This window comes from Glossina fuscipes, unplaced genomic scaffold, assembly GCF_014805625.2.
Source record: "Glossina fuscipes isolate IAEA_lab_2018 unplaced genomic scaffold, Yale_Gfus_2 124423, whole genome shotgun sequence".
Lineage (NCBI taxonomy): Eukaryota > Metazoa > Arthropoda > Insecta > Diptera > Glossinidae > Glossina > Glossina fuscipes.
The window spans coordinates 708-25,189 of NW_024006385.1; the positions used below are offsets into that span (position 1 = coordinate 708).

The 24,482-nt window shown below is 31.1% G+C and overlaps 3 protein-coding genes across 6 annotated transcripts; 2 read left to right on the plus strand and 1 right to left on the minus strand.

Moving 5' to 3' along the window:
- The first annotated feature begins 1,616 nt into the window (after positions 1 to 1,616).
- LOC119644530 (microtubule-associated protein RP/EB family member 1-like) lies at positions 1,617 to 7,217 on the plus strand. 2 transcript variants are annotated; one of them, XM_038044091.1, is made up of 7 exons: positions 1,617 to 1,900; positions 2,028 to 2,173; positions 2,616 to 2,880; positions 6,380 to 6,525; positions 6,592 to 6,674; positions 6,763 to 6,835; positions 6,895 to 7,217. In XM_038044091.1, exons 1-7 carry the CDS (start codon positions 1,780 to 1,782, stop codon positions 6,943 to 6,945), a joined length of 885 nt encoding a protein of 294 aa, XP_037900019.1. In that variant the 5' UTR covers positions 1,617 to 1,779; the 3' UTR covers positions 6,946 to 7,217. The 2 variants fall into 2 exon arrangements, with proteins under 2 accessions (XP_037900019.1, XP_037900018.1); XM_038044090.1 differs by lacking the exon at positions 2,616 to 2,880 and adding an exon at positions 5,721 to 5,994.
- A 1,439-nt stretch (positions 7,218 to 8,656) lies between these two features.
- LOC119644531 (CDGSH iron-sulfur domain-containing protein 3, mitochondrial-like) lies at positions 8,657 to 9,460 on the minus strand. 2 transcript variants are annotated; one of them, XM_038044093.1, is made up of 4 exons: positions 9,362 to 9,460; positions 9,156 to 9,300; positions 9,008 to 9,101; positions 8,657 to 8,911 (listed from the first exon to the last, which is right to left on the minus strand). In XM_038044093.1, the coding sequence occupies exons 1-4, from the start codon at positions 9,404 to 9,406 to the stop codon at positions 8,788 to 8,790; spliced, it is 408 nt and encodes a 135-aa protein (XP_037900021.1). In that variant the 5' UTR covers positions 9,407 to 9,460; the 3' UTR covers positions 8,657 to 8,787. The 2 variants fall into 2 exon arrangements, with proteins under 2 accessions (XP_037900021.1, XP_037900020.1); XM_038044092.1 differs by having other exon boundaries at positions 8,658 to 8,911; positions 9,156 to 9,303.
- Positions 9,461 to 10,951: 1,491 nt separating this feature from the next.
- On the plus strand, positions 10,952 to 21,819 carry LOC119644529 (aspartyl/asparaginyl beta-hydroxylase-like). 2 transcript variants are annotated; one of them, XM_038044089.1, is made up of 14 exons: positions 10,952 to 11,230; positions 12,240 to 12,299; positions 12,544 to 12,726; positions 12,803 to 13,302; positions 13,363 to 13,570; positions 15,206 to 15,283; positions 15,718 to 15,837; positions 16,035 to 16,748; positions 19,225 to 19,319; positions 19,933 to 20,173; positions 20,234 to 20,339; positions 20,391 to 21,085; positions 21,470 to 21,500; positions 21,578 to 21,819. In XM_038044089.1, the coding sequence occupies exons 1-14, from the start codon at positions 11,179 to 11,181 to the stop codon at positions 21,726 to 21,728; spliced, it is 3,234 nt and encodes a 1,077-aa protein (XP_037900017.1). In that variant the 5' UTR covers positions 10,952 to 11,178; the 3' UTR covers positions 21,729 to 21,819. The 2 variants fall into 2 exon arrangements, with proteins under 2 accessions (XP_037900017.1, XP_037900016.1); XM_038044088.1 differs by lacking the exons at positions 15,206 to 15,283; positions 15,718 to 15,837; positions 16,035 to 16,748 and having other exon boundaries at positions 21,578 to 21,810.
- Positions 21,820 to 24,482: the final 2,663 nt, after the last annotated feature.

Here is a 24,482-nt window from a genome sequence, read left to right on the forward strand (position 1 = left end):
TATGGTATTTAGAACACTTGGAAAAACGGAAAGTTGAAAGCCACTATAAATATCTAAACTACTGGAGTCGCTTAAAATTCTCTGAATTCAGTTAACGTTATTTTCACTTATGCTTGCCATTGGAATTCTGCCGTAGGGTTATGACAAGTTCCCAAGTTAAAAGCGGAATCGATCAAAAATGTGAAAGCATCATTATAGGGTGGATTTTATTACAACGTTCGAGCCAACATCGAGAATTTGAAGCAGCCTAGGCTCTATGAAATTTTCCGTGTCATTGTAAAGTCGCAAATCGATTTAAGCTTGTCTCTGTTCTTCCGTCCATCTTTGAATTTTTTTTGCAATAAATATTCTCCTCAACTCAAAAGTTAAGACAAGACTAAGATAATTTGCGAAACACCTTTGGAAATTCTTACAGGAAGCTCAATAATGAAAATGGCCAAGATCGGGCACACAGATCTGCCAATATATAAAATAAATTGAAAATATTTTTGTTTTCAAAAACGCAAAAATTGGGTTTTTTCACCCATTATGCTTATAAAGTTCAGCAGATGCAACGATATATACATATACAAATGTATATATATTCCTTATATATTCTATGAGTAAGATGACATAGCAACTGTGTAAAAATGGAATCGTTTGGAATGGGATAGTTTGTTAAATACTTGGCCCGGGTCGCTCGAGTAGCAAATCATTGAGTGGAAGCGGAAAAAGAAAGCCGGTCATCATCTAAACTTGAGGATCGGTAGTTCTTGATAATTCATAAGTCGCCAGTTATGTTGATTTGCCTTTGGAAATAGAAAATGTCGGTTGGATGGAGGAATTTGATTGCCACTGTCGTAGAAGAAAATTCGAAAAAAGCTTACAAAACGATCGCTACGCTATCCGTTTCTCTTTCCAGTATTGAAATCCATCTAGTGTTCCCAATGTCAATATCTAAACATTTCGAATTAATGAAAGATTATCTTAGTTTGGCAATTCCCTGTAGTCTTTTGACAAAATATGTTAAATATTTCTCGGGGGCCCGGTAATGCATATTAAGAATATGTGGATTTTTCTTAATATATATTAAGAAAAGAAAAGGAAGTAAAGTGAACAAGCAAAAGCGAGACAGTGGGTTACGGCCAACCATTAAATACCCTACATCACTTCGTTCAGTGCAGTTATCTATGTCTAAGAACTTTTCGAAATAAAGTTTTATATTGGGGAGTGGTCGAAAAAGGGATACATTCGGAACTATATTTAATAGCGTTCCTTCATAAGCCGAAATATGGCGGTGTATCAAATTTCATCAAAATGGGCAAGTTGAGCCCAAGAAATCAAGACGGACGGACAAGTTTAGAAAGGTGCAGAAAGTAATTTTAAAAGTGATTCTGAAAAAAAGGTGGGGCCTGTCCGCAAGTGTTTCTGGGTAATACGTACATCCGCACAAACATAATATACCACTTGCACCCCAGGTGATAAAGCGAATAACAATAATAAAATAGAAATACTAATAATAAAGACAAAAAAAAAAAAAAAAATTATAATATATAAATATTTTATAAAAAAATTTTTAATAATTTTTTTCTTTTTTTTTTTTTATTATTTTCTATTTAATTTTTATTTACAGTATCTACTTTAATCTGTGTCTCTCTTTGTTTCCGCTTCTGCTTTTGGTTTTGAATTGAAGAAACAACAACGAACATAAATTAATATAACACAAAACACAACACATACTTTCCAGTGCCAGTAGTCAGTTTAGTCAACCAGTCAGAGTTATATTAATCATCTTAAAGAATGGCAGTGAACGTATATTCGACGAATGTAACAACTGAAAATTTATCCAGACATGATATGCTTGCTTGGGTTAATGATTGCTTGCAAGCGCAATTTGCTAAAATAGAAGAGCTCTGCACAGGTATGTTGAATGCGCATCGGCGGCAGCTGGCACACCACCGAACCGCTATATGTTGTAAATACATAAATAAACGTTCTACTTTAATTTTCATTTGTTATTGTTGTGTTGTAATTTTTATATATAATAGGAGCTGCTTATTGTCAATTTATGGATATGCTATTTCCAACTTCGGTGCCCATGAAACGTGTCAAGTTTCGTACGAATTTGGAGCATGAATATATTCAGAATTTTAAAATTTTACAAGCTTCATTTAAGAAAATGAACGTCGACAAGGTAAGCTACGCTAGATATATATATATATACACGTATATATATACATGTATATATATGTACATGTATATTAATAATTTAGTTAAAGCAGTTCATAATAGTAAATAACAATTATCATAATAACGTCAACAACAATAACAATAACAACAACAACAATGAAAAAACATATTAATCGTGTTGTTTGTTGTATGTTATGTTGTAAAATGTAAAATATTTTATTTTTTATTTTATTATATTAAATGTTTTGTTTTTTGCGTTGCATTTATTTTTAAAAGAAAGTAAGTGATATTTATGCTTTGTTTTCTTAACGTGGTAGTCTCTCTCCCACTCCCACTCCCACTCTCTAATACATACATACATGCGCGCTCGCGTTTCCATCTCTATTTCATTTTGACCTTTTCTGATAAAGAAAAAAAAAAAAAATATGAACAAACATTTCCTTTAGATTATACCGGTTGATAAATTGATTAGGGGACGTTTTCAAGACAATTTCGAATTTCTGCAATGGTTTAAAAAATTTTTCGATGCCAATTACGATGGACGTGAATATGAGCCATTGGTAGCGCGTGGCGGCGTTAAATTGGGTAGTGGCGTTGGTGGCGGCGGCGGCGGCGGTAACAGTGGCGCTGGCAGCAGTAATGATTTAGTGGAGAAACGTCACATACAAATGCCTTCGGGACGGGCAATACATCATGCGATTCGCACAACTGGTATGAGATTTGTCAAAAGTAAACAATAAAAATCCATTCGACTATCATTTGCGGGGCAAAAAAAAAAAAAAAAAAAAAAAAAAACGCGGTGGTGAAGCACGTTGGTTGGATTTTCTTCTCTATTTGCTTTTTTTTTTTTCTTGCAATTTTCATTTTCATTTGTGTTATCTGTATTTCGTTTTTTTTTTTTTTTTGTTGTTGTACCATTGTAACTTTAAGTACACCATTCACTTCATTATTTATTAAGCACCGTCTTTGCAGAAGATTGATTTATTTCCGAAAGAGAGAAAAAAAAGAAAGACACTATCTCCTTTCTCTGCCTTCTTTTTTGATTCGTATTGTAAAAGTAGAAATTAAAGTAAAAAAGTACAAGTATTTTGTTGTCGCTATTTTTCGATCGTGTTCTTTTTTAAGGCCCTTCGTATTCAAAAATGTTTGTGTTTTGCAAATCATTAAATTTAGAAATGACGAAGCGCATCTGAATTGAAGATAGAAATCGGGAAACTTTCCTTGGGTTAGAGAGATTTTTTGCTCAATAAAACAATTTTCATAATCACCGAATAGTGTAAAACTAATAAATGTGAATATGTAGACTCGTGTTATACGCACAAATAAAAAAAATGTTTAATCTCATACTACGTCCCCACTCTTTTTTTGCACGTTTGATAGATTCGTTTAAAAGAGTGTATTTGTTCTTACTGGTGAAACGTGCCATTTCTAAATCAAGTAAAAAAGACGGAATATTCCTGTGATCGCTTGCCCCTTATTGGATGGCTTCCGGTATAAGCTTTGTGGTTTTGAGGCAAATTAGTCATAATTTTCGTTTATCTACTGATTTGCTAAATACGACTGCATCAGTAGGAAACAGCTTTGGACAATAATCCCATTGTCAGGAGAAGTTTCCAACTCAAGCCAAAGCGCATTTGCTGTGTTGCGTACATCTTGCTCAAGACTAAAATTTTGCGCACGAAAGTTTGCAAAGCTACTTTTAGATTACTGTTCCAAGGCAACTTAAGAGAAAAAAATGCGCCATCTCAAATGACATGTATCCCTTTACCCCTATATATAATATATACTAAACAACAGACTGTAAACAAATGAAGCCTTATACTGCACAAATGTCAATGTCAAAGTTATCTATAACTGAATTTGCGAAAGAAATGAACGCGACTGATGGATTTCATAAATGAATCAGTTTTTACACAGAAAACTTCAGAAATATCTTACGAAATGTGATATAAATTTTTAAGTCCAATTTAATACTTTTTCAAAGAGATTAGATTAACTTAAATGAGTGAGTTGTCTTAGAGTGTTATTATGTTAAGGAGAATGTGAAAGGTTTAGATGAGCTTCAAAAGTTCCACCTACCTTCTAAAATTATCAAATCACTTTAAATTTTACGCTGTACACGTGTAAAAACATTGGTGTTTCTATAAAAGTTACGAAATCCGAGGGAAAAAATCTTGGTTATGAAGTTAGTTTTAAAAATTGTATAAACCTGATTGAAATACGAGCAAAGAGAGCCTATGAGTTTGGGTGTGTCAGAACGATGGGTGATTATGATCAAGGAATAGTTCTTTTGCATAAGTAGGTAGTGCGCAGCAATCTAACTGACCCTTGCGTCAAGTTTCATAACAATGTTTTCTACAATTTATAAGATACTTTTGCTGCTTATTTTCATTCAATTAAGTACATGTATACACGCAACTCATTTTTTACACGGTAGAAAGTCGTGTAAAAAAAAAAAAAATAGCGTAAAAAAATATTTGGGACATGGCCAATCTGGGAAGATGTTCAATCTTTTCACAAATTTAAAAAATCGTGCAAAATGAAAAAAGCTCTAAATATTTTCTCAAAGTAGCGTGCAAAAAAAGTAGTAATGTACTTATGTATAAAATAAAAGCATTTCCCTTATTTTTTACACAAAAAAAAAAGAAAAGTTAAAAAAAAATATTTCACTTCATATAATTGAGTCAATATTAAATATTTTAATACGTATTCGTAACTATATACACTCTCAAGTCCATGTTATATTACGCAATGTTATACATATATGCTTAGGGAATTAAATTTTTAAATCGAGTGAGAGGAGCATTTTGTATGTATATATAAAATTGTATATGAACGGAAATCGTTAGAAATGATTTTGCATTTCAAAATTCAAATATGATAGATAGGGTTTCTATTTTATTTGCTGCGATTTAAGGTAAAAAATCGAAAACAATTTTAACAATGAACTTATAACAAAGAAAAGAGATAGTAGATGCTAGAAGAGATTATTGTGGAAATTATATGTTATGTGTTATATGTTAACAATTCCAGTCCAGTATTATCATAGAAATAACATAATCATCTCTGCCTTTTACACGCATATGCATATTTTAATATATAAAATGTCAAAGATTTATCGATTCCCGTGAAGCTGTAAATAGAGAAAATGATATTAAAGCTTTTTTTATTGTTTTTTTTTTTTGTACACACACACAAAGCTGCTTTAATATATATATATATATAAGTTAAATAAGTCACGTAATTATCACTTACTTTGCTTTTCATTTGTAATTATGAAACCGGAAAAATCTCATATAAAAATCATAAAATATTTGCTTAACATTACATTTTCTATCATTAAATAAATTTTTTTCTTCATTCTTTTTTCGGTTTTTGTATCTTTTTGTTTTTGTTTCTTTCTCATCTACTATATCCACCAAAAAAAAAAACACAAAAAAATTGGCCGCCATTTGCACCACACATCCAACAACCATCCACCATATATATAATATATATATATATATATGTATACTTGCTTGCTCTCGTCTTCCCTTGAGAAACGATCGCAGATTATACCAATTGATAAATTAATCAAGGGCCGCTTTCAAGATAATTTTGAATTTCTGCAATGGTTTAAAAAATTCTTTGATGCCAATTATGATGGAAAGGATTATGATGCGAGTGCAGCTCGAGAAGGTGCGCAGATGGGTTACGGAGCGGCATTTGTAAAAACTTTACCTGGTTCTGGTACTGGAGCAATAGCTACCCACCGAAAGCCCTCATCGTTGACGACAGCTTCAACAGCACGCTCAACAGTACCATCATCAGTGGCATCAAAATCCAGTATGTGGTGGTTTGATATTCTAATCACTTTTCTATGTATTATATTAATTATTGCTTCCAATTTTTACAAATCTTTTGGTTTTGGGTATTCCTAATTTTTTTTTCCCATATAAAAAAAAAAAAAAATTTTTATAAACACTTTTAATTTTTTTTTTTTTTTTTTTTTTTTTTTTTTTTTGATTTATTTTCTCAATGAAAATTTCTATTGACGTGCTTCACGTATGTTGAAGGGACAGTTTCTATGTTCTCTGGAAAATTATAAAAAAAAAGAAGAAAGGATGTTTCGAAAATTTGTTTTCGGTTTTGGGGAGACTTTATAAATAAGGATTTGTGTGTGATGCGTGTTTTTTAATAATTTAAACAATTTTTAATTCAATTTAAAAAGGTACGAAAGTACCACCGAGAGCAACTGCAGGAGCAGCAGCAGCAAGATCAGCTACCTCCGCCAATAGCTCGGGCGCCGTTAAGAAATCCAACGATAATTCGAATAATACTGTAACGAATCAACAAATCGAAGAATTATCCAGTCAGGTAGAAAAAAACAAAAACAATATTAAGAAAATTTCATTTAATTAACAAGAAAAAATATTTTCACAGATTATGGACATGCGTCTGAACTTGGAAGGCTTAGAAAAAGAACGAGACTTTTATTTTTCCAAATTGCGTGACATTGAAATTCTGTAAGTTCTCCGAGCGCGTCAAGCGCCTCTTGAAAAGCTTCTGTTCAAAGTACATTTTTGTTTTGTTTTTTTTTTTTTTTTTTTGCAGCTGCCAAGAAGTTGACGAAGGAGAAACACATCCGTTGGTTCAAAAGATTTTAGAAATTCTCTATGCAACCGAGGTAGAATGAGTCCCATTAATACTTTTCTTGGTCAAAAAAACTGAAAAGTATATTTTTAGGATGGTTTCGCACCTCCCGATGAAATTCCACCGGAAGATGAGGAATACTAAATTCGTGGCGTGTGCGTGTGTATAAGTGTGGTGTCTCTTTCTGATATTTTTTTTTTTTTTTATAATTTAAATTTATAACTTATGTTTACGATTTTTTCTACAAAGAACATAAATCTTTTTAACTACTTCAGTTTTCTATAAAAAAAAAAATCAATGCAAAGAAAATTTCTTGTCTTTCTTGTAGAGCCTATTTTTTGCTAATCTTTTTTTCTACTCTCTATCCAATATAAAATAAAGAAAAACAAACAATTTACATGTTGTTGTATAAACAAGACACAAGTTGTTAAAAAAAAAAAAAAACAAAAAAAAACAAATGGAAAGTCGCTAATGAAAATGCTCAACATTTTATCTCGGATGATTTCAAAAGTAGGTTTTTTTTTTTGTTTTTTACAGCGGTTAGCTTTGAACTTTAGCAATGCGGATTAAGTTTTATCGATCTTGACGACTACATGATAGATAGATTTCTTTAGCTATTCTCTTAATCGGTTACTTTCACTTTGATCATGTATGTTTGTATGTTTGCTTTGCTACTTACTAAAGTGAAGAGAAAAAAGAGAAAGTGAAACTCATCTCTCTGCATTTCTAAGAAACATTCAATCATTTGCAAGAGCCTTACGACTTAACAACATAATATGCACTGACTGACTAACGACTGACTTCATACAAAGGGGTTTAGGAAATTGGCCCCTTTACTTACTTTATTTATATATTTATGCTCTTCCTTGAGCGACTTATTCTATTGTCAAGAAGAAAGTGCAACGGGAACATCTCGAAGCATTGCAAAGTTATAGTAAAGTTTTTGCGTTTCTAGTCTTTTGGTTCGATTTCATCATGTGTGCCTCGACATTCGAACAACTGAAAAGAAATGCGAAAAACTCAGGTTGTCGGATGAATTAAGAAATGCTCTTTAGTGAATATCGACTGCATACGTTTCGGGCATAGTATGTGCCTTTTGGGTTATGATCTTGTGCCGGCTCTTTGTTCAAAGTTATAGCTTTCTTCGCAATCATTATGACTGTGAGATCTCCGATAAGGAAGGGAGATCGCAAAGTTATCAGGGAAGTATTGCTTTAAAGTGTCTAAAGTGGAAAATTTTAGTATTAGAAAGGTGGAGACAGATTAAATGTGGCCTCACGCCTTTCAAGTACGTAAAAAAAAAGATTTTAATATTTTAATTTTTTTCAATCAGCAGGTCAAATAAAATTATTGTTAAATAGTTGGGGAAAAACAATTCTCAACCAAATTTTCTTAAGGATCATGATTTTTGCAAAGGAAAAGAAATCAATAAATGACAAAAGAAAAAAAAAGTTCGCGAATGTCTAAACAAATTTTTAAAGTTTTTTATTTTACTTTCTATAAATTGTAAACATTTTTAGTTTAATTTGAATTTGTACAAAAAAAAAAGGCATTTAAAACTTGTACATATCCTTTTTTTATTTCTCTTTCATTGGCTGTAAGTTTGATTATAAGCTTTTGTGTTGTTTATATTGAGAGAAAAAAAAGAAAATATTTTATAATTAATCTCCGTAAGTTAAAAACATTCATAAGGATACGTTAAAACATCTCGTTGTACATGTGTGTGTGTGCTTTATGAATATAATAAATATAACAAAATTAAACCACCCTTCTATATACATATAAACATATGCATATATTATTATATTACGAAAACAAATAAACATAAAAATACTTTGAAAATATGAAATATGTTTTATTAACTTTTAACTATTACATACAAAAATAAAACATATCGCGTTGAAAAAGTAATTTTAAATCCTAGTTGTTATTTTCGTCCTAAATGTCCTGACGATGATGGTCATGACAATGTTTGAGAAATGCTACTTATTTAACGGCATCTTGTATATGCTGTTCCTTATGGGTTCCATCACAAAAGGGTCTATGTTTAGTGTGTTTACAATTACAAAGCCAGTAATCACCGGTTTTTTCGACTTTGAAGCGTATTGGCCTGCAAAAAAAAATTGTTTATTTATTTCATTGCACTTATAGCCTACGAAGTCTATAAAATCGGGCTATGTAAGCTTCAATTGCTTGTAATATTTACCGCAATTTAATTTTCAAAAATTCATTTTTATGAGTACCATCACAAATTGGTTGCGATTTCGATTTGCCGCATAAGCACCAACTGTATAGTTTATCTGCAAAAGGAGATTATATAAAGCATTGCTTTACTGGGTGCTACATTTGCTCACTTTGATCTAAATGTATTTTAAAGGGCTTTTTATCGTAAATGGCACCGTTTTCAGATTGTAATTGAGCTGTTTGATAAGTCTCCAAAACATTTTTCGGTATTGTTTTCTGCGTATCCTTTTTGGAGGTTGATGAGCAATAAACACGCTGCTGTAAAATATTTGCTTTCTTTACAAATTTGTATAAAAATTCATTAAGCGAGAATTACCACTGGCTGATATGGATTACGAGTATTTTTCAATAATTTCAACATTATAAGTAAGGAAGACTGAAAAAATTCACTTTCTGCTTCTAAAAAAAATTTATGAAACTAAATGTACAACTTAAAATCAGATGTTATCTACTTTCTAGTATTTTTTAGTATGGCAATGCTTTCTATTTTATTCATCACATTGTAATAATTTAGACATTTGTCGATTTTTAAGCAATCTATTATATTTTAAAATGTATTTAAAAAACAGAGGAAATACTTAAAAGGAATTCTTAAAAAATTCTAAAAACTGAATATATTTTTCGTTTTAACTTCTTTGCACAAAAAGAGTTTCTTAATTTATTCAAGATTGGCAGTGTCAATGCTTTTTATCGTTATAAAGCTACTGTTAAGAATCAATCATACGACGGCTGATTTTTACTTGAAATATTAATAAAATAAAAGTCTTTAGATATATGATTACAAAGTTTTTAGATCAGATAATATACATGGGTATATTCTGTAGAGAAATTTTTGAACTGAAACTAAAATAATAAATATACTACTATGATCATTTCAGCGCTTTGCTAGTTTCGCTTAAAATTGAAATTAACCAGAAAATAGCATAGAGGAAAAATATAATTTTCAGGTTGAATCAAATTACATGACTTTTGAATATAACGATACTGATGACAATGAATGACAATGAATTGAGTCAAGTAGATTGTTTGTTCATAACATTTAAGACACACTCTGGTACGAAATGTTACTTAGACATATCGAAAGAGAGTAATTAATTTGCTGCAATGTCTATAATACCACACAAACTATTCACTTATTTTTTAGTATAATTTCTGCAGGAAATGATCTACATATGCTGACCGGTTTTATCAATGTAAAAACAAATGAAGAATTAACGATCAAAACAAATATCGCATAACAAATGGGAGCGTAAAGTTTTTTTTTACCGGCTATATAAAAATACAAAAAAGTCGTAGAAATGAGAAAAGAGTAATAAGGAAACCATCATGAGAATAGCAAAACTTAAACATAAGTTTACATAAGTACTGATCAGTAAACGCATATACAATAAGTACGAAATCATGTTAAAAAATGAGAGAATATACGAACGCTGCAGTGAGCAAGAGAATATAAATCTGAAATCGTTCATGCGGAAAGAAGGAATTTATTTTTAAGTTTTTCATTATAAAATAACATTTTTTCCGATAAATTGCCTGTTAATCTGGCAATCATCAGACGTCAAAAGACTACGAGCGCGAGTAGAGCAAGATTTGTAAATAAATTGCAAACATCCAATATCGGCACAGCGCACGGAAAGTGTACACATTTAGAGATTATTACATATGTCTATATCTATATATACATGCATATATCTATATAGACACACATAACATACGTATACATATATATATATATATATATATGTATAGATTTATATATAATTATAAGTGTGATTTTGTGTACTTTTAATAAAAAAGAAACGTTTTTCTGAAACAAACATATTTAATTAAATGTTCGTGTGCCCATCTATGAACGTATAATTTAAAATAAAGTAAAATTTGTGTTGAAAAATTGCTTTCTATAGAAAATTTTGTTCCTAAAAATAATACGAAAATTAATGTTAACATATGAATATTTGTCACTAAATTTTAAAAAATTGTAGTGGTGACAAAGAAACCGTTAAGTTATTATAAATAGCCTCAGAAATAGGTCATTAATAACGTGATCATAATCAGCAATAACATCGTAATTACCATCGTGTTGTGAGAGCGCAAAAAGCAAAAAAAAAAAAAACAATAAAAAGGGTTTAAGAAATGTCCGGTGATGTGCAACCACGCAAGCGTAAGGATAAGAAAAAGAAACGTGGTAGGTAATCATATTTTTGAATACTTTTTTCTACGAACTGAACAAAACAACCCTTATTTTTATCAATCATGTATATTTGTATGGCTTCAATATATATATAAATGGTTTTTAAGCGGTCCTATTATATAAAGCAAAAATATTTTTCGGGGGTACTTTGTTGCTATTTTTTTTTTGCATTCTATATGAAAATCATATGTATTTTTATAATCCTAATATATTTCGTAGCAAGGTATTTGTTTTTTTTCTCTCATACACAATATTCTTTGCGCTCAGAGCGATCAAGAGAAACAGAGAAAAAAACATATGACATAGGGCTGCCAAAATACATTAACGTTTAAAGTATTTTATAAAATGCAATGTCAAGGAGATTAATGTTATTTTACATCATAGAGAGTGTTTTGATTTATAAACTGGCAAACTCCCTGCTTCTCTAGACAATTGTTGCGACCAAACTTCAGCTGACATGAAAGGAACTATAGTGAGTCCATTTAAGCATAGAAAATTAAATTGATGGGTGGCGGAAATGAAAAATAAATTTTTCTATCAAACTTTCATTTATTGTCCTTTGCTATTGTGTATTTAATTTGTGTAATGTTATAGTAATAGATCTACCTTTTTTTTGTATAATTGTTTTATATCTTTCCATGGAGCTAAAATCTAATGGAATTTTTTATCATTTTGTTTGTTAGCATAACCGAAGATAACAAAGCAAGTAAATGAATTCACTTTGAGTTTATTTGCGTACATTATCGCTTAGTCATTTGTTTTCATATCGTTGCATACATTCATACAGAAGAAAAATTGAAAGAAATTGGTGGGAACTCTCGCCAGTCATAGGAATTATCTACTGTTTTTGCGTTTATGTTTGTGTCGAAGAAAAGATCATGCAGTTAAATATGAATGAAGATGTACATACATGCACAAATACATAAAAACAATTCTCTTCTAATTGTTTTTTATAAAAGTAATTAATTAATAACTTTAATTATTGCACATATAACCTATATAGATGGTCTCGATCGTAAATCGGATGGCGAGATAACGTTTTCACGTAAAAGTAGTTTACAAGGTAGACCAGCTAATGTGTGATTCCCAATTTAAAAGATATTATCCTAAAGTCCTCAAATGCTTTCCGCTTAACATTTTCAAAATATTTATTAGAAAATGTATCTTGCACTGCTAATATATCGTCGTTCTATTAAAATCAAAATTATACCTATTTTTTTATTTTAATTACTTAATTTTTTTTATTTATACAATATATTTTTATGTTAGTTTTGTTAATTTATTGTATGTCCTTGTTTCCTCTCAAGATGATGAAGCATCTCACGGTGTCCATATTACTAAAATGGGCACCGATGACGTCCTTCTACACGTGCAGCATGATCATGGCACGGGCGGTCATTGGTGTGCCAAGATAATATTCTTTTCATTGATGGCCGTACTTTTGGGTTTAGTGGCTTTAATCATAATGGAAAATCGTGACTCGACTGACAGTAAGTGTGTTCTTTAAATTAATTAAAAAGACATTTTTATATCATAAATGTTTTCCCTTTTTAATAACGAACGCAGTGGACACGCCTTTGTCCGAGTCGCGTTTTTCTAATTATTTTGATGGTTGGGTAGAGGAACATCGACAAGAACATGACGATCACGATGATCACGCTGCTGCTTCTGCTGAAAACCATGAGGACGATGACGAGCATGATGAAGAGCACGATGACGAACATGACGATGAACCTTACGAAGAAGTTGCAGATGTTTCTGAAGGTGAAGAAGAGCTGCAAGATGCGACCGAAGAGCAAACTGGTGAAGATGATGCTGACGAGGAAGAGGAAGATGAACAGGAAGAAGAAGAAATTCCCATAAACGATAATGACGACGATGATGAGAATATCACCGAAGAAAAGAATTCTGCTCAACAATCCCAAAACGATGAAGATGAGGACGACGACGAAGACGACGAGAATGTCGATGAAAATATCACAGCGGAAACTTCTAATGTAGCGTCAAATGGGAATAACAATGATAACGATAGTGCTGACAACCAGGAAGACGAAGAAGATGATGAGGTTTGGTTTTTTCATAATGGTTTTTTCGTTTTTTTTGCTTTAATTTTCTTTGTTCTTTAGGATTTTGATGACGGCACTTATGAATCCTTAGAAAATCTAGTTGATAATGACGCAGGTGAATTTGAACTGTTGCAAGAGAAAGCACGTCAGCAAGCAGCAGCAGCAGCCAAAAATAATCCGCCATCTGTTGAAGTTAATGAAAACGCAGAAAACGCTGACAGTATGGATGATGAGATATCTAATCAAGTACCGTCATGGGCTTCCTCGCGTAAGTAAAACTTTTTAAAAGAAAAATAAAGAACGGAAAGAAGTAAGAAAACTATATTCGACCACAACCGAGATTTTTACACCCATCACCGCTTAATACTGATCAATAACATGTGGATTTTGTGTGGTGTCCGAAGCTTGTTTCTGGGTGCTGGAAAGGTTTTGATAAAAGAATTAAATTTTAATAATGGGCGTGACCGATTTTCTCCATTTTTGTGCAGATGTTGCGTAGAATATAAATGCTTTTGTAGTTCGCGAAAAAACAAACAAAAGCCTTTTTTTTTTTGATTTTGAGAAAGAGAAGCGATCTCAGGTTATGTTACACTATGGTCGTGTTCTTTGACCGATTTGGCCTGCATTCAAAAAATTTCCATTTTTTTGGGACCAAATTTAAAACCGATTGCTATATTTTTGCGAAGAGGAGAGAGACTGCTTAACACAGGCAATACACAGGCAGATAGATGGACGGATAAGCTTAAATCGGTTTAGAATGTGATGCTCAAGATGATCAAGACCATATACATCTTATGGGGTCTCTGGGGCTTCATTCTGGCTGTTTGCAAACATTTTGACAATATGAATGGACTTCTCGTCCGTCCTTCCTTCAGTGATGGGTATAAAAAAGCTTAGTTAATTAAAGAGAGAAAAACCTCTTATAAGAAATCTTTGTCTGTTTGTAAATAGCAATTTTGTAGAAGTTTGAATTTCTATCAATTGATTAACGCAACTTTTTTCCTTAAAACTATTTCTGTCTCGCTTGTCTTGCTTTAGAAGTCAAACTGGAATTTTTTAAATATAGTGGCAAGTTTTGGATGGTATAGGCTTTGAAAACGACTTAACGACTTGGAAAGGGTAAAAATGGAATAACATTGAAATTACGAATTTTCCAGATTCTGTAGGTTCAACTTTAGGTTTACGTCTTAACGTGATAATCTCTTCAAATTATATTTAGTCTTAATTTTTGGGGGAAAAAAGAAGAAAAGTATGTGAAAAAGTTAATAGTTTCATAAGTGAACAAATTGTAGTTGTTTTAAAATACGTAGTCGCACTAATTGATATTATTTATGATAAATCCTATATATGAATATGGACGAGGGACCATTATATATTTGGCCCCCCAAAGCAGGTTACAACATTATGTTTTTCTTAGCTCTAAGCAAACTTTTGAATTTAAAAACAAGTAACAACACTATAGTGAGGCAAGGCCACCATTAAGTATCTTACACAACCGTAAAATTATTGATAAAATGGACTCCGTAAGTGGTCGCTGTACCAAATTTCATCAAAATATATTCAAAATTGCGACCTACACGTTGAAACAAAGTAAACAAGACGGACAGATGGACGGATAAATGTGCACCTATCTCAAGCCCTCCTGAGACCATTTGTACCGCAAGTGGTGTAGCGTATAAAAAGGAAATTAACAACCAAAAGTTCGAGTTCGAGTTATAAGTACCAAAGAAATTAAAAAACTTTTTGTATTTGAGTTTTAATTTTTATCTTAAGTTTGCAGAAAATGAAAAAGAAGAAGCAATTTAGTTTACACAATATGTAAATAATACAAAATAAGAATAGAACTTGTACAAGAAAGTGCAAAATACGGAAAAAGTTCACTAATTACAAAACATATTTACAGTGACTTTGAAAATTGGTATCGGTATCGCTCTAGCCTCGGTAGCGCGTCTCGTATTGATTAGGAAAAATCCTATGGCAAGTGAGTGCTATCTTATAATAAGATCATAGTCTTGCTCTGTTATTTTTGTATATAAGTCACGAAAAGACTTAAGCTTTTGTAGAGACTATGTTAACCCCTTTAAAGCATATTATGCCATTTAACCTGCTCTTCTGTATAACCAAAATTTTAGTAATTTCGTACGCATGTTGATGTTGTGCATTGTGGAGCGTAATACGCTTTACGTTATTTCGTAACACAATTAAAAATTTTCCTTATGTTACGTTTTAACAAAATGTTTCTCTAAAAATGTTCTTCATCCTTATTTTTTCTAATATTTGCACTTTCTTTTCTCGCAATTGTGAACTTATTTATTTTTTTTTTTTTATATATATAATTTTTTGTTGTTAACTGTGTTTATACATAAAAAAAAAAAAAAAGAAAAAAGAAGTTGATTTTATATTATTTGTAAAAAGCTACTTTAGGTGAAGACATGGCAGAAACATTAATGAAACGTCGCCTTACCATAGCAACTGATGAAGAGCCCATACCGGAGAGTGGAATGGAAGCAAACGACGAATCTCTACTAGAAAACGGTTAAAAACGTTCCCGATTCAAAAACAAGTCTATTATGCTGATAAACGTTTAAAAATGATTGATTTTTTTAATTTGATTACCGTATACACGGTATAACGGACTTGTTTTCTTACCTTTGAATCGATTGGAAGCATTTTCAGAAAATTTTATTATTTGTACTTTGTTTTTTTTTTTATTAATGAAATGAAATTTAAAGATTATTCCGAGGAGGAATTTGAAATAGAAGAAGAAATCGAGTATTTAGTGGATGAAGAGGAGCAGCCTGGTGAAGAAGGTGAAATAGATGCTGGAGATGCGTACGTTCCCGAAACATTTGAGCAATTGGAAGCCATGTATCGTTCTAAGGGCTATAAACCGGGATCTATAGTTGAATCGGAATTGGAAATAACATTAAAAGAAGAAGAAAAAGATCAAGTAGAAGAAGAAGAAGAAGAACAAGTAGAAAATATATCCACAATAAACAATCAAATCAACAATCAAATGGAAGAATCTTCTTTGAAACTAGCCGCAGTCGTTGATTTAGCACCAATCGCACCAGCAGAAATTATGTCAAATCAAAGCGTACCAAAATCTGTTGAGGCAAATGTAACCTTATCGTCAATGAAAGAAGACTTGCAAATACCTGATGTTTTACCTAAGTATTCTCAGATGATGCATTATCAGCCAGATGATGAAGTTATCGATTATGATGAAGATGATATCTATGACGATGAGGAAGAAGCAGAAGATAATAACTCTGAAGTATTAGATGAAGATGAGGCATTAAATGATAATGACGATGTTGACGAAGAGGATGATATATCCGAAGTCGATGATACAGAATTAATGAATCGTTTAGAAGCCAAATATGGCAAATTACCAGCCAAAGAATATGAAAGTGATGAAGATCCCGATGATCCATCATGGACACGTAATTACTAAAAAAAAAATTATGTTTCTTATTATTTTTAGTTAAAATACAGGTAAAAATAACGTTTTTAACTATGGGCGCTTCTCATCGCGTTTCGTTATCGATAACTCGACTGTGACTTAGGAGCCATAGATCTCTATTAGTTCTGGTTATCGCTATTCTCACTCTCACGTAGAGTTGCGATGTTGTCTTCGTTTCTTCTACTACTTGCCCTCATTGGCTTAAGAATACTGTTAAAGTGCATTTGTCTGTTTCAAGGACCTTCAGAATGCGATTTAATTTTAAAAGTTGTAAACTAAAATGAGATCCGTCTACGAAGAGATCTCTTATATATATAGAAAATTAAGTTTGCGAATTTTTTTTCTCTTAATGACTTTTGATTATCAATTTTTTTTTTAGATATAATTTTAAGAAATGTTTTTAAGTATTCAAGGTTTTCAAGTTTTCTTTACAATATTTTGTTATTCTTTTTTCGTTTTGTTTTAAGATAATGTATTTTACTTTAATTTAAGATAATTTACTTTTTCGAAAATGCAAAACGCCAATTATTGCTAACGATCGAAATTTCTTATTATTTCTTCTTCCTCTTCTTCTTTTCGTCAAATGAAAATGATTAAGATTCTTAACGACATTCAACAACAAGTTTTGAACACAATGTGTGGTTGTGTGCTTAGATTGAATGAATTGAATAAGGAAATGGTCATGAAGTGTTCATCATCATTCAGCAACTAAGGAAATTGAATTTTTGGAATAATTCCAAATTTGAATTGATATTTAGTTTATTTTTTCTTATATTTATTCATTTCAATGACATTAATGTATTAATGTATTTTATTATTTTTGTTTGTTACAACTTTCCGTCCATAAAACATTTGAGCACAATCTAGGGGAGCGCCGCCCATTGTTAAACACCCTACACCACTTCGTTTAATGCAGTTGTCCGTATAATGACATTTCAAATTAAGGTCTTGTGAAAACAGAAGTCGATCGGAACCATTTTTGATAGTTTTTGTCCTTCGGCCAAACGTGCGGATGTACGAAGTTTCATCAGCATATCTCAAAAATTGCATTCTGTAGGCTGACAGACACAAGAAAACAAGACGAATAGACGAACGGACTTGTATAGATTGAGAGGAGGATTGATCTATCTCAGTTCCTCCTAGTAGTGTAGGGTGTAATGAGTACTTAATAAAAATATTTTCAAATTTTTAATTTGAGAAGAAGCCGTCTTAGATTTTTCTATGGTGTGTAAACTCAATCGCAATTTGAATATGTTCCTCGATAGCAATTTTTCGTTTAAGAAATCTCTCATTCGACTGTTGAACGCTCCTGACTTATTAGGCGACCCATAAACAGGCTACAAACTTTAGAAATAAAATAATGAAAGTCTCGCGTTTTAATTTTCTATAGCAATTTTTAAAATTTTGAAAGCCAACACCAAAGATAAACATAAGGCACATAACAAAAAATGTAAAGACAGAGTTCAATAGATATTTAATCTCCCACCACTGAAGGATGAGGATATACTTTTTTTCGTATTTTTTTTGAAATAATTTACGTAAAACCCAAACGGAAATGTCAGAGACCTTATAAAATATGTATATTCTTGACCAGCGTGTAATTGTGATCTTGATTAAGTCATATCTGTCCGTCTGTGTGCCTTTGTGATTTGTGCTCTTGGCACTCTTTGAGTTGCAAAAATGAAAATATCGACATCAAGTTTATTAGAAATATTGGAAGTTTTTGTACAGACATTGGTATTGCAAATGGGGCAATTTGGTCAGACCCGAAGCCCGCTGTAGAGAGTAAATTAAACGCAACTCTGAGGAAAAAAGCTTGAGCACCACAAAGCGGTCCAAAAAAAAATCAGCAACAACGCCTCCAAATAACCCGTGGAGGAATTGAACAGGCAACCTTTGAAAGTTCTTTTATTCTTAAAAAAAGTAACACCGGGATGGGGACCATAACGTTTTCGATGACCATTTTGCATAAATGTGGCTGAATATCTTTGATGAGGTGTTGAATCTCGTTCTTCAATCTACGGGTGGTTGTGGACTCGTTGGCGTAGACTTTTTTTTGTAAATAAGTCTAATAAATGGACGACGGTGAGACAAAGCACGACCAAGGTATATCCCATGCAGTAAATAAATGGTTTCACGGGCTGTATGGCATGCGACTTATTGTTCAACAACGAAAACGTGTTGCTCTCACGTGTAGTGCTCGATTTTTACTAACCCTTCACTGTTAGGTGTGAATTTTTTATTTTTGGTTTGACAAGACTTTATCGCAAAAATGGCGGCAAATTCAATAAATTTCTCTTATTGACGCAAGTATTGAACGTTTCTCTAGGTATATAGGGATTGCTCAGATGTTGATAAGAAACTTTTCAAAAAATAAAATGAATAAAATCCATTTCGTATTTAGTTCAGTTTTAATCAATTTAACCAATTAGATTATAAAAATATTTTTTCTATAGAAATAAAACCAAAAAGCGGTCCAAGAGCTTCCGATGACGATTTCGATGTCTTCGAGCAAGAATTAAGGAGAGCCAATGAGGAAATGCTGAGAGAGGTAATTATAATTTCTTTAATTAAAATCATAATAAGAAAAAAAATTTAAACAAAATCTTTCAATTTTTTAATATATATTTACTACAGTACAATTATCATTAAAATTTTAAGCAAAAAAAAAAAAAAAAAAAATACAAAAACAAAAAGTACTCTCCAACAACACCACGACAATCTTTTTCTAAGTCCTAAATGTGCATAGCTTTACATTTTCGTGTTTCTTTACTTTATTCTTTTAATGCGTTTTTTTTTTTTCTTTTTCAAATAATCTTTTAATATTTGTTTTTTGTTTAAAAGCGCATGAATTTTACAATTTTAACTAAAAACCTGTCTATGGTGTGTTAAAAAAAAACTGTTTAAAAAAAAAAGAAAACGTTGCATTTCGTTTTTGTTTTATGGAAAATAAAAAAAATTTAAATTAACTCAATGTTGACTCAGAGTTATTCTATAAAAACACCCACTTTACAAAAATTAGAATAACTCTCGCTTGTGAAATTAATATTGACTTAATTTTAATTTTTTATTTATTTATTTATTTATTTTTTTGCTCTTGCTAACTTAACGTTTTAACATGCTGTTTGTTTGTTTGTTTATGTGTTTATGCTTGGCATAATTAGCTTTATCCCCAAGCTTTACAAACCTATGATATGCTCATCAAAACTTACCCACAACGAATCCAATTGCAATTGGCTAAGGCTCGAGCCTTAGATGCATACGCCGAACAACAGAAAAGCAATCAATTGTTAAAAGCAGCCATTGAAGTTTATAAGTATTATCTGCAGATCGATAAAAAAATTGCAAATGTAAAGGAGTATAAAGCAGCAGCTACAAGGTGCTTGGAACGAATGAAATTTTTGGGTAAATGAGTTTGGAAAATAAATTGAAAATAATTTTTTCTAAATAGTTTTTCTTTTCCAGGACAACATCAGGATGCTTTGCCTTTACATCATGAGCTTATAAAGCGTTTCCCGCAAGATTTAGAGTTGCGTCAACAGCTAACGGTTACTTATCTCTTAATAAATCGGTAAACAAATGTTTATGAATTCTTAACTGAAGTAAGAGTACACCAGTGTAGTTTTTCAGAGGCTAAAAAAGTTTTGGAACAATTACTTCAAAAATGGCCAGACGATGGCTTTGCTTTGGTTCATTACGGTTTTGTATTAAAACAATATTATTTGAAATACGACAAGGCAGTCGATTACTTGCAACGTGGCATTGCCAGCAAAGCGGAGGGTACTCAGGATGGACGCTTTTATTTTCAATTAGGCGATGCTTTACAACGTTTGGGTCGCGAAGAAGAGGCTTTCAAAGTTTATAAGCAAGGTGCCGATTTAAAATTATTCCCTAGCATTTATCAGCGTTCTTTGTATAACGAACCCGGACTTAAAGCTCAACCATTTTGGTCAAAAAATGAAACCGGTTATCAGGCTTTCTTTCATAAATTAGAACAGAATTGGTTGGCTATTAAAGCAGAGGGTTTGAACATTCTAAGTAAAGAAGGATATTTCATCGATGAATCAGAAAATCTCAAAGATCAAGGTGATTGGAAACAGTTTGAATTGTATGCGCGCGGTCAACAAATATATCGTAACTGCTTGAAGGCCCCCATTACCTGCAGTTTAATTGAAGAATTTCCTGTTGCGCGTCAGTGTCGCAGAGGACAAGTGAAATTCAGTATTATGCACGAAGATACGCATGTATGGCCTCATTGCGGGCCTACCAATTGTCGGCTGAGAGCTCACTTAGGTTTGGTGGTACCCGAAGGAGCACGTACGTTCTTATTTCACTTTTATGCAAATGTTTCAAAAACTTCTCCTTGAAATTTTTTTTTTCTGGATTCTGATTTCACTTCGCACAACTTCATTGTGCACTTGTAAAATTGCTTTGATTTCAAAAAAAAAAAAAGTACCATTTGTTCTGAATAGATAGGGAACAGAGTTGCTTTCAATAAATGATGAAAAAGCACTGTCCGCGTTCTGTTCAATGACAATAAATTGTGAAAAAGCTCCGTACCCGTTCTGTTAAATGAGTAAATGGTAATACGGAATAAACCATGTTCAGAAGGAGGAGTTTTTGTTATCAATCATTTGAAGAATTTAGTTAATTAGGAAAAATTACTTGTCGTTAACTAACTAAGCTTTCTCATTAATAAAGGATCACGTTTACGGGTAGCTGAAGAAGAAAGGTAAACATATTTTTCCCTTTTTTTTTTTTTTTAAGAAAAAATTGGAAAGAATTTCAAGTATTTAATGTTAATTTTAGCACTTGGCACGAGGGAAAATTTCTAATATTCGATGATAGTTTTGAACATGAGGTCTGGCATAATGGAACCGGTATACGATTGGTGTTGATAGTCGATGTTTGGCATCCCGATCTAACATTACAAAAACGTCGCTCACTAACTGCTATTTAATTACGAGTTTATTTATTCATCATTTTCCACCTTAACAAATTCAAACAGCAGCTTTATTATTATTATTATTATTATTACTTTTTGTATTTAATTTTATAGCATATATAATAATAATAGTGTATCTCAAAAAAAATTTCAAACACAGTTTGCTCATGTACTGTACGTGTGTTAGTAAACTAATTAAATAAAATTTGCTTTCAGTTATCTTTTAAATTATAATAACAAATAAATCGCGAAAGACAATTATTTATAAAAAAAAAAAAAAAAATTTAATTGAAAAGTTTTAAATTTATTTCCTAAACTTTGAAAAAAAGAATTAAATTTATGTAAGTAATTTTGTTTTCTATCGATAGGATAATGATAGATATTACAAAAAAATTCCTTGCTACAGTGTGTAATTTTGTTTTCTATCGATAGGATAATGATAGATATTACAAAAAAATTCCTTGCTACAGTGTGCGTAAGTAAAGATATTGAAGATTGTTTAGAAAATTTTTAAACTTAAAAAAAAATAAAGAAAAATGGAAAAAAAGAGAACCAATTAAAAAAATAAAAATAAAATATATAAAAATGACAAAGTAGGAATAAAAAAAATTAAGTTAAAAAAAATAAAGTAAATAAAAAAATAAATACAAAAAGAAAATAAAATGAAAATAAAAACACAATAAAAAAAATTAAGTAAAATTAAAATAAATATAAAATGAAAATAAAAACATAATAAAAAAGTATAAACATAAAATTAAATAAAAACAAAAAAAAAAAAAACCAGAAGAACATCAAATCTGAAGGAAATTTAACGTGAATAAAAATTAATCCGTTGACCATAATATTTATTAAATATTAAAAGAAAGCAGCTCGCAGTTTTCCTTCCCTTTTGTTAAGTTAGAAGGCCTACTGCGCCACGGCAAGATGAAATAGCATCAACGTTGGTAAGCGGCCAATTCCAATTTCCAAGTTGGGGCTTGAAAATTTTATAATAAGGAATAACAGGTCTTAATAAGCTCGATTTTCGATACATACAGCATTCTGAAGAACTGAATCGAACTTAAACTTATCGCACTAACAGAATCGAATGCAAATTTATTGAGATTTTCATTGGAGTCGTGGCAATTTATTGTAGCGATTCTGTGCTCTCTCTATTCTCAACACAAGGTACCTTTTTTTGTAAACTATGTAAAGGATGACACCAGCTAATGGTTTTATGTAGAAGCAAAACCATTTGAACAAAGAACTTCGAGGAGATCATAAATAAAGTGAAAAATTGCGAAATAAATCGAAAAAATTCTAAAAAAAAAACAGAAAAAAAGAGAAAAAGTTATAAAAATAAAAAGAAACAACAACTATTGCGGTGAAAAACTTACATAAAGTATTCTTATATAAATATGTCTTAAAAATCATTAATCCTTAATTTAAAGTTATTTTTAAAAACATTGAACAAATGCCTAAAAGACGATAGGGAAGAGGTACAAAAAAAGATTTCTGCAGAAATTGAAAGAATTACACGTGAATTTGTTTACAAATATTTTTAAATGGGAGAGCGACCCATCTGAGATTCATTTCGTTTCCCTGGAAATCAAGTTCGAGTCTCCTTAGTTGCTGGCAATTTCTTAAAAAAATATTGAATTCATTGATTTACCAAAAGCCAATAGCTAGGTCTCTCAAAATTACCAAAAACCGATAGCCAGATCTCTCAAAATGAACAAAACTCAACCAGAATGTGTCTGAAAATGACCAAAATACATATATAAAAGTAAAGAAAAGCTAAGAGAAAATCTCCCCCCAACATTTTTATTTTGTTTTTATTTATATTTGAAACGTTTGCATGCAATTTTTTACAAGACAAATGTTTAGCATAACAGATTCTCTGATTAAATAAATTTTCTTTATTGTATACGAAAACCAAAAAAAATGAAAATTTGAAAATTTATTAAAAATCAATTTATTTTTTTATTTTACTTAAGACATTAATAAATTTAAATTGTGTTATATTTCCTTCCATCTTATGTCCATTGCAGAATTGTTTTCAATATGTTGCAAATCCTCTATCATGAAAAACCATCTGTAGCATAAAAATTTAATTTAATTTTGATTATTATAAAAGGTTGTGTTTTTTGTGTATTTACAACATTTATTTCATCAATTAATAATTACAAACACTTTGCATAACTTGATGTAAGGTATATGCAATTTGAGATTTGTACCGCACCAAGTGGTAAAAAAAAAAAAATCAGTTAAGTTTATTTCTCGTAATATTTGTATATATGCATACATACATATATGTATATATGAATATACATGGACTTGATAAAATAAAGTATGCCTGCCGACTATTTATTTATCATGGCCTGAGTGGCCAAGTAAGCAAGAGTCTCGACTATCAACTTAATGGTAGTGGTTTCAAATCTCTAAGTGCGGTAGAGTTTTTAATAAACGCCTTAGATGCTAGAGCTTTAAGACTTTAGTCCTACATCTATCGATATATATTATAAAAGATAACGGCGTCAACAGATTATTTGTTGAAAAATGGAATTGATATTCGCCATCCTTCTTTTTCCTGTTCGAACATATATACATACATATATATATATGATTATTTTCTGTTTTAATATCAGCCATTAGATAATCAAAAAAGAAAAAAATTTTAATTATTAAGGGAACAAATACATATATCACAACAACAGCCTGAGGGTCATCAGCGTTTCTCCGACAATTTCGATTTCATTTTCTGTTTGTGGCATACTGTTATTTGCTGGA

Excerpts from the sequence above, each read along its gene's own strand:
- LOC119644530 (XM_038044090.1), top strand. The coding sequence starts at position 1,780 with ATGGCAGTGAACGTATATTCGACGAATGTAACAACTGAAAATTTATCC. Across the intron at positions 6,675-6,762 it reads TTGCGTGACATTGAAATTCT|CTGCCAAGAAGTTGACGAAG; the intron begins GTAAGTTCTCCG and ends TTTTTTTTGCAG. Across the intron at positions 6,836-6,894 it reads AAATTCTCTATGCAACCGAG|GATGGTTTCGCACCTCCCGA; the intron begins GTAGAATGAGTC and ends GTATATTTTTAG.
- LOC119644531 (XM_038044092.1), bottom strand. The coding sequence starts at position 9,406 with ATGTTGAAATTATTGAAAAATACTCGTAATCCATATCAGCCAGTG. Across the intron at positions 9,102-9,155 it reads TAAAATACATTTAGATCAAA|ATAAACTATACAGTTGGTGC; the intron begins GTGAGCAAATGT and ends CTCCTTTTGCAG. Across the intron at positions 8,912-9,007 it reads TTTTTGAAAATTAAATTGCG|GCCAATACGCTTCAAAGTCG; the intron begins GTAAATATTACA and ends TTTTTTTTGCAG.
- LOC119644529 (XM_038044089.1), top strand. The coding sequence starts at position 11,179 with ATGTCCGGTGATGTGCAACCACGCAAGCGTAAGGATAAGAAAAAGAAA. Across the intron at positions 16,749-19,224 it reads CGATGATCCATCATGGACAC|AAATAAAACCAAAAAGCGGT; the intron begins GTAATTACTAAA and ends TTTTTTCTATAG. Across the intron at positions 21,501-21,577 it reads CGGGTAGCTGAAGAAGAAAG|CACTTGGCACGAGGGAAAAT; the intron begins GTAAACATATTT and ends TGTTAATTTTAG.